The sequence below is a fragment of the Porites lutea genome, chromosome 2 (genome assembly GCF_958299795.1).
Source record: "Porites lutea chromosome 2, jaPorLute2.1, whole genome shotgun sequence".
Taxonomy (NCBI): Eukaryota; Metazoa; Cnidaria; class Anthozoa; order Scleractinia; family Poritidae; genus Porites; species Porites lutea.
The window spans coordinates 47192195-47201257 of NC_133202.1; the positions used below are offsets into that span (position 1 = coordinate 47192195).

General features: G+C 39.7%; 1 protein-coding gene across 1 annotated transcript; it reads left to right on the forward strand.

The window, feature by feature from the left end:
- Positions 1 to 4500: 4500 nt before the first annotated feature.
- Positions 4501 to 6014, forward strand: LOC140927115 (melatonin receptor type 1A-like). Its single transcript, XM_073376770.1, has one exon. It carries the CDS (start codon positions 4664 to 4666, stop codon positions 5621 to 5623), a length of 960 nt encoding a protein of 319 aa, XP_073232871.1. The 5' UTR covers positions 4501 to 4663; the 3' UTR covers positions 5624 to 6014.
- Positions 6015 to 9063: the final 3049 nt, after the last annotated feature.

Here is a 9063-nt window from a genome sequence, read left to right on the forward strand (position 1 = left end):
AGTCAACCCTTTCCCGAGTAGATTTATAAATAGAACGGCTTGTTTCCCGCGAAAAGTGTCATATTTCCGTGGTTTTCGTATGTCACCGTGAAAAAAATGAAGTTGGATGAAGTCGAACTCAGAAGCCCGTCCTTCGACCGTTTTCCTTTTTTACTATACGTCCATTTTTACAGTTTTACAGCCGCTGGGATCTGGGATGAAATAAAAGTTAATGAATTACCCGAGTGAGACTGAGCATGAAGCGATGCGACAAAGGCAGCGAACTGAGGATCATGGAAAGGTTCTTTGCGAGTGTTTGTTTTTGTTTTTTTTTTTTTTTGCCGTCATACATCCCACATTTAAGCATGCACCTTGAAAAGAGTCGACGATTAAGCGTTCTGTGGACGATTTGAAACTTTTCGATGATCAGCGCCGAAAAAGTGCCAGGATCATTTATTTTTGTCATCGCCGTGGAGTGGATTTCGCCAGTTAAGCACCGCGTGCAAAAGCGATGACCTAAGTAGCAACTAAGGAGGAATGCTTTAGAAAAATTGCAGTCTTTCTTTACAACTGACTTGTATTACCATGAGAGTTGCCTGATAAAACTGGCACTTGAAAAGTTGAACAGAAGACAACAGTTGCTCGACCGTGAAGCTAACTCAAAAGTAATTTGCTAACGGTGGAATTTGTGACATCGCGCTCCAGTCCAAAGACCCTCTTATCTCAAGAAAAACAAAATGGATTGTATCTGCGCCCAAAGAATTATGACTGACCAACAGGAGAATTCTCAGCAATTAATGTAGAAGTTTAGGCTAATTCTTTCCTTCGAATTCGCATCTGTAGATCACTTTTTTGCGAGAAAACAATGGCTGGGCTCGGCGTTACAAAACATAGCAGGGAATCATCACGCTAACTGACGGACAAAACAACCACAGTATTTATTCAGACAAACGCATTTCGGTTAAAAACTTGAAAAACTAGAAATTTGATTGATATTGAGTCATTTAGCCGAAATAAGAACCTTAACGCTCAAAAAAATTGGCTAAAAAAAACGAATCCTGTCAGAACTACAGACTGCAGGTAGTAGTTAATCCTTACGCATGTAACAGACCAGCTTAATGTGAGACAAGCAACCAAAATTAAGATTAACATAGTCAGAGTTTAAAACTCTCCACAGTATAATCTACCCGCTTGAAAGAAAAGAAAGAAAATCTCTGAGGGATGAAAACGCTAAAGTCACGTTTCACTAGCTTATGATTTTGTTTGGCCTGTCAGCACCGGATTTCCTGCTGTTTCATGAAGTACAATAGCAGTGTCATTTAGTCGTTGTGATTGGCTCTTCCCACCGTCGGCGCGCGAAGTCTCCCCTGGGAACCGTTCTAATTATAAATCTACTCGGGAAAGGGTTGACTCCAAGGGCTTGTATGGGAGATGGAGGCTCCGCTCCTGATTACGTCTACGGTCGCAGGCTATACGCGTGTATAGTACACGAAAATTCAAGGGCCCAGATTCCAGAGAAATTACATCATTTTCAGAGATCAAAAAAGTGATTTACTTGCACGTCATTTCAATCATCGCCAAAAACAAACCGCATGCTCGTCACAAGGCCATTTGTATACAATGAAAGTTTACAACACCCGACAATCAGTTTTGCTAATTAAGATTCTTTTTTTTTTTTTTTTTTCGACCACTCAGTAGTGTCCACTTGTTCCAAAGTAATCAAGTCTTTCAAGCGATAGAATTCGTGGACCGATACGTTTCGGAAAAGCTCTTCAATCTTCCCTAAGCTTTCTTCGCAAAACATGCGTGGCTTCGATCACGCAACGATTCTTAGTCCCAGTTTCCAAGGTCTCCGCAAGGAACGCTTGACACAATGACCCCCCATTTGTGTTTAAAATGCGACGAAAACCCCTCGGGGGTACTTCCAGAAAAATTGGGTGGGGATATGCAGCACGCTTGCTGAAACCCTTACACTATTTCAGACCCCACCTTTGATTTTTCTCACTCTATTTCAGACCTGAAGCCCTGGAGCCCCGAAGGTGACGGGGTGGGGTGGAGGGGGGGGGGGGGAGCTGTTACGACACGTACACGGTTGGTTGGCGTAAACATTAAAAGGGAAATGGTCTTATCGCCAAATGATGAAGAAGTAGCTTCTTCTAAAAAACATACCCAATTCAAGACTAGAGTGACCAAAGCTCTCGGATAAGGACGATTAACCCTAGGCCCCGTCTCACAACCCTTGCATATATGAATTCTGTGGGACGTTAAAGAACCCACACACTGTTCGTAAAGAGTAGGGAGCGTAGTCCCCGGTGTGGTGGTCTAGCTCTCATGGGGTGAGGGACTGTTACGGGCCCGCAGTAATTGGCGTCATGCTGTTGCGGTGACTCTGCCAATAATTGCCGAATCTAATAAAATAAAATAAAATAAATTGCGAAATTGATTCCCTACTTCAGAATAAAACGGCTAAAAAACCATACCCTTTGGCGCCGCACATACCTATATAGCCTATATAAGGGAATACTACCTTTTACGTAGCAGAAGGACTATCCCTCTGCACTTGAAAATTGCTAAAAAGAGGCCATTTTTTTGTATGGAAGCTGACTTTGGGCGCGACTTTCTGGAAACCAGTAACAAAATCCTCAAAACCACGGACAGAATATGCAAGAGTGCTCTTTCCTTAAACAGAATACGTTTTAACTTTTTAAATTTATGGACAAGAACCACTATCCCTGGGAGTTTGAAAAAGTCTGGTAGAAACGCAACGTACCTAAGGCCAGCGAGCTATTGTTTTAAGCACAGGTATGAATAACAATGGGTGTCAAATAGAACAATACGAAACCACTCACTTGTGAAGTATGTCATTAGCTAGTGCCGCGAACTTTAAAATATATTAAAGAATCACTAGAGTTTATTAACACAATCTGCCACAAGTATACGCTTGATCAGTACAATGAATAGAACGAGTAAAAGTGGATGTGATGGCCAGCATGTACTTTCCAGTGCAGGTATGCTTAAATTAAGAAAATTATTATTATTGTAAAATGGTCCAGAGAAGCCGCGAACTTTTAAACTGATCGCGTTGTGTCAGCTGGTTCATTGCACCTGCCGACCAAATCTTACAATGAACATGGAAAAAAAAATGTCACGGATCGGGAGCTCTTTTCAAAGCTCTTCGAAAACCCGATCCACCCTTTACAAATTCATATGGTTCCTCCATTTGTTGTTACTTACCCGCCATTTTGGTTAAATTGCTTTTGGGGGTCAAAATTATAAGAGCTAACATCTTTCGAATGGAGAAGCAAAACATTACAATCAACCAAGAGTGTTCTGAGTTCCACGCTCAATTTTACTCACCTCGCAACGAGTTTATTTACGACATAATCGAGATCTCGCACGCACTAAAATAAATGGAAAATTTCACCTTTCTTTCTGTGGTTTAATTTTTGAACAAAATTCCGGTAAAATAACGCAAAGTGATTCTCATGATTTGAACGTTCACTGTGAAATATGCGCATATTCGCGATTTTGCGAAACAAAAGAGCTAAAAGGAGAAAACAATAGCGTGCTGCGTTCATTGTTTAGTTTGCCACCTACAACATATTGATGAGCTTCGTCGTGCATTCTTGGCAACCAATGGCTGAAGCGCTTTCATAGAGTCTCTGCATGATTGCGCGTAATATGACAGATCTACGAACTTTGTTGAACTGGAAGTAAGTGTCCCGAGAACAATAGGCATTCTGCGCGATGTGGGGGGCCCGGCCCCCCTTATTTTTAGACCAAACGGAAGCCCGAGAGCCGATATTTTTTATCCCACTCTCCTAGCAAAAACTAAGAGAAGCGCGCTGCCGACTGTGAAGTTATGTCAGGCTCTTCTTTCCCCAAGGTGTCAAGGCACCGTCCCCGAAGCAAGAGTTAGTGGCGGTTTAAGAATATTACTTTAAACTGCTCCGGCCTTCTGTGTGACAGGTCGAATCAGATTCATTCATTCTCATTTAAAAACGGATCTCATCAGCATGCAGCAAGCATAACGGCAGCTAAAAGCGTTGGTAAAATGGACGGATATCAAATAGCACAGGTACTTTTAACAATGATTTTTATGGTTTTATATCAACGCAAGCTAAAAATCAAAACATAAATTGTATTTTACACCATGGGATTTAAAAACACAACTCCTTTAAGACTTGTTACTTTGTGAACCTACCATCTCAATTGATGCCGGATTTTATTGGAAATGTTGTAAGTTTTTCTCAACCTTACCTAAATCCCAAATATTGCAGCTGTTAGTACAGTATGGAGTATTCTATAGAATATGTTATGAATAAAAAGTAAACACGTTTATAATATATTGCTATTAAGAGAATTGCCTCTTGAACCAGTTTTGAATTAGGTTTCCGATGAGGTCTGATCGACTATATCAGAGAGAATGGAACTTCATCTGATGACGGGTTTCTTCTGCAAAAAGACATATTGCTGTAATATTTATTCTGATATTGATTTAAAATTGAATGAACACATAATTTGCATTTGCGTATTTCTATTTACTGAGTGTCTTACAGGTCAGATTTTAAGGAAGGCTGATATTTTGTTCTTCTTTGCTAGTAAAAAAAAAAAAGAAAGAGGCACCTGGTATCACCAAAGGAAAACTAAAAGATTTCATGGCTAATTCCCAGAGCATACAGGCATGATGAATTCAACTCAAGAACTCTTAGCTTTACTGACCATATCACTCAAGAACAGAGAGAGTTGGCTGGCGATTTTAGAATCCGCCCTCTATTTGACAGTCATATTAACCGCCTTTCTGGGAAATACGTTATTTATCTTGGCATTTAGCAACACGCCATCGCTCCGCAGTTCTCAGAATTTCTACTTGGTATCGCTTGCAATTGCAGATATCTTAAACGCAGTTGTCTGTATGCCCATTACACTTGCGGTGTCCGTTAAAGGAAAATGGGACTACAGTGATGTCATTTGCCAGTTTCAAGGAAGTTTGATTTCAGTTTTTTCAACTGTGTCACTTCTCACTCTCTGTATGATCGCCATTAATCGCTATGTAAAGATTACTCGGTCTGCACATCTCTACAGGAGATTATTCAGCAAAGGGAACGTTTTGTGCTCCATCGCACTATCGTGGATTGTCACAGTTTTTCTCAATTATTCTGTGTACTTCGTCAGTAAAACGGTGCACTATTTTCACCCTGGAAAATGCTTGTGCTTTGTGACAATAGACCTTAAAGACAAACTCGGTATATACAGCGCCATTCTTTATTCAATCGTTGTGTCTGTGACATTTAATCCAATCGTCTTCAGTTATTACAAAGTGATTAGAAAAATTCGTGCACATTTTGTCCAAGTCAGATCTTCTTCCTTCCGTGATGACGACAGCACAGTTGCCTTCGCCGAAGAGGTCAAGATAACAACGATGTTGTTCGCTACCATTCTCGCGTTTTTCATCTGTTGGACTCCATCGGTTATCATAGATTTTTATGAGGTTATTGCTGGATACTACAAACTTCCACGACAAGTCTATATGTTAAACATTTTTACTTATGCAAGCAGCAGTGCAATAAATCCGATAATTTATGGTTTCATGAGAAGAGAATTTAAAGAGGGATATAAAAGAGCCTTGTGTTTTAAGAGTTAACTTTAACTGTTGGAAATAAAACTTCAAAGTGTAGAATTCGAAAGGACGCTTAACAAGTACATGTCGATTCTGAACGGGATATATGCGTTCATTAAAATCATTTCTCTCTAATAAATCGTGTTTTAGTGTGAAAGTGTATATATGTCATACTATTTGTTTAAAAAGATGTTGTTAAATTAGGAATAAGAGCACACGCAAATTACTAACTCATTTTAGGAATTCATTAGATGACTGAAAATAGCGGAGAAACAAGAAGTTTAAACATTAGCAGGATGACAGAATGCTTATGCGTCAGGTGCCAATATTTCCTAGTTGCTTTGATGAATATGAATCTGAATACGGTCTTCAAAAAATAACACATGCTAAATATAATGATAATAACAACAATAATGATACCAAAAAACATACTTTATTAAACTCTTCTCAAATTGAAAATTAAATACAAATTTAACTATAGTTGAAAATGACCTCTTGGTGGTCTGGTGGTTTTCAACAGAGGAAATGTAAACAACTGTGTATAAACTAAAAAATGAAAATTTCTATGTGCATCCAAATAATAAAGTATCTATAGCTGTTGAGTCTAGGGAAGCCCTGCTTGACCCTTCTCTATTTCTAGATCCAGTCCTTAACATCTAAGTTCCTCCTTCTCGGGGTTCTCGATCCCCTTAGGCATAGGAGCGCACTCCGCAAAATTGCAAAGGACACTTTCGCCCTGACCCATGAAATTGTTGTGGCGTAGCTCTCTTGCTTTTTTACAGATAACAGCTCGGCTAATCTTGAGTGGTATCTCATGAATCCTGTAGATTTGCTTGGCGCTAAGATCTCTATACGAGTCCGCATTGGGATGACACACCCTTATATCGTAAAATGCAGCCCTCTGTCGCTCCCAGAAACCCCTGTAATAGGTTGTAATTAAAAACATAATGCCGGTTCAGATCGCGTATTCATTGTGGCGCTGAATAACTCAGCCTCCACGCTGGCAGAACATCGCGTGATTTACTGTAAACATGCTCCCACAAACGCATACTGACGGATTATCGGGTATCGGCCAATCATATCGAAGCCTTACAGCATCACGAAATTCCCGCTTGTTGAGATCAACTCCATGTCTTTGAGAGGAGTAACTGTAAGCTAGTTGGGTGCGCCTTTTTCACAGTCCAGGTCCACTATAATAATAGTAATAATAGTCTACTATAATAATAGTAATAATGGTAATGGTAATAACAACTAATAATAATAATAATAAAAGTAATAACAATAATAATTTCTAATAATAATAATAATAATAATGATAGAGGCACGATCAGGTTGCTAAAGTTGTTCACTGGAAACTCTGTCACAATTACGACCCGCAGGGCAGCTAAACTTGGTACGACCATTCTCCAGAGGCAGTGATGGAAAATGACCAGGTGAAATTACTGTGGGATTTCAGAATTCAAACAGACCATCATTTAGATCATAACAGACCCGATATAGTCGTACTGAAAAAGGCGAGCAAAGTGTGCCAAATCATCGATGTGGCATGTCCTTTTGATACCAGAATTGCAGAAAAAAGAGCGAGAGAAGATCAACCACTACTAGGACTTAAAAATGGAAATACAAAAAATGTGGAACTGCCAAAGCGTATCTGTTGTTCCAATTGTAATTGTGGCACTTTGGTGCAGTGACCAAAAACTTGATGATGTGAGTTACTAAACCCCATTTACACGCGCTAAAAAAATCGGCAGGGCACGCCAAATTTTTTTCACCGTGCTGACGATTTTAAGGCGCGGCACTCCCAATTTTCGACGTGTTGACGTATCGGTCCCAAATGTAATGTGGCACCAGTGCTCAAAATTTTAGGGGTGCTGGGACTACCCCTCGGAGGTAGTCTCGGCACGGGTAAACGAGGCACGGTGCCAAAAATTTGGCTAGCCGTGCCGATTTTTTTGCGAGTGTAAATGGGGTTTAAGATAGGAACACCTAAGATCTTGAATTTACTCCAGAAAGCCTGCTTGTTAGGAACAGGAAAGATATTAAGAAGGATCCTAGACACTTAAGACAATAGGAAATAGCTTAATGACCTAGGGATACTTGACCACCGATACACCTAGTGGTGTGAGATATGAACAATAATAATAATAATTTCTAATCATGCTTTGCATCCGTAGGCTGATGTTTACAGGCTTTACTTTCAAAGATCAGAGGGTGGTAGAGGATTAATGAGTGTTGAGGACTCTATAAAGAGTGAGATCAATGGTCTTAGCCGGGATGTTGAGAGTTGTAACGGTTCAACTGTTGGAGGAGGTGTACAAGGAAAAAAAAATTCTAAGATGTTATGCTAAAAGTTGTGAAACCGCGTCATTACAGCAAGAAAGAAAAGAGCACTTCCAAGAGAAACAACTTCATGGGCAGTTTTGGAGGAACACAGCAGAAGTAAGAGACAAAAAGACGTGGAAGTGGTTGAAAAAAGGCAGACTAAAGAAGGAGACGGATTAAGAAGTAATAGTATTAAAAGGATAATAGACAAGCAAAATGTGTCTGCAAAGTGTAAAATGTGTGGAGAAGGCGATGAGACAGTTAGCCATATTGAATAGGAATGCAAGAAACTTGCTCAAAAGAAATAGCGATGTTGGCGGCACGACAAGTTGGCGCGGGAGATTCATTGGGAACTATGTGGAAAGTTGGGTTATGACAGGGATGAAACATAATTTACAATGATGAGCCACAACAAGTGTGTGAATCCACTAACAACAAGCTGTTGTGGGATTTCAAAATACAGACTGACAACAAGATTGAACACAACAAGCCTGCTATTGTGATACTGGATAAGATAGAACGCAAATTCCTGATAATTGATGTTGCTTGTCCACTTGACATCGGAGTGAAAGGCAAAGATAAAGAGAAAATTGAGAACTACCAATACCTGAAGCGGGAGTTGAAACGGATCTGGAAATTGAGCAGAATAACTGTTGTGCCAGTCATAATTGGTACATTAGGAACTGCCTCGAAAGATATAGAAAAGTGGTTAGTTCGTTTGAAATCATTGCAGATAGCGTGTTTACTGGGTACGGCCAGAATCCTTCCAAAGTACAGTCCTAGACACCTAAGGTCACGGGCGGTGACTTGATGTTTAAGGAAGACTCAAGCAATCCATGAAGAAGCTGTGTTTAATGACGATGATGATAATGATGATGATGATGACAATGGAAACTTTACTTGTGTTTTTGAATGTACAAGTTGTAAATCTCGCTACGTATAGGCAATTTGCAAATGCTGCTTGAGATTGGATTATTCAAACAAAGGACAAAACAAAACAAAACTAAACAAAACAAAAAAAAAAGGAAAGAAAAAAAGAATAGACATCAAAATTGCATCAAGTCTGGGCTATCCCAGTCCTATTTCTACAACAAAAGATGCAGCATGTTGCTCTAATGGCTATATTTATCTTTTTTTTTTTT

Bases quoted from the DNA above. Each gene is read 5' to 3' on its own strand.
- LOC140927115 (XM_073376770.1), top strand. From the start codon at position 4,664: ATGATGAATTCAACTCAAGAACTCTTAGCTTTACTGACCATATCACTC.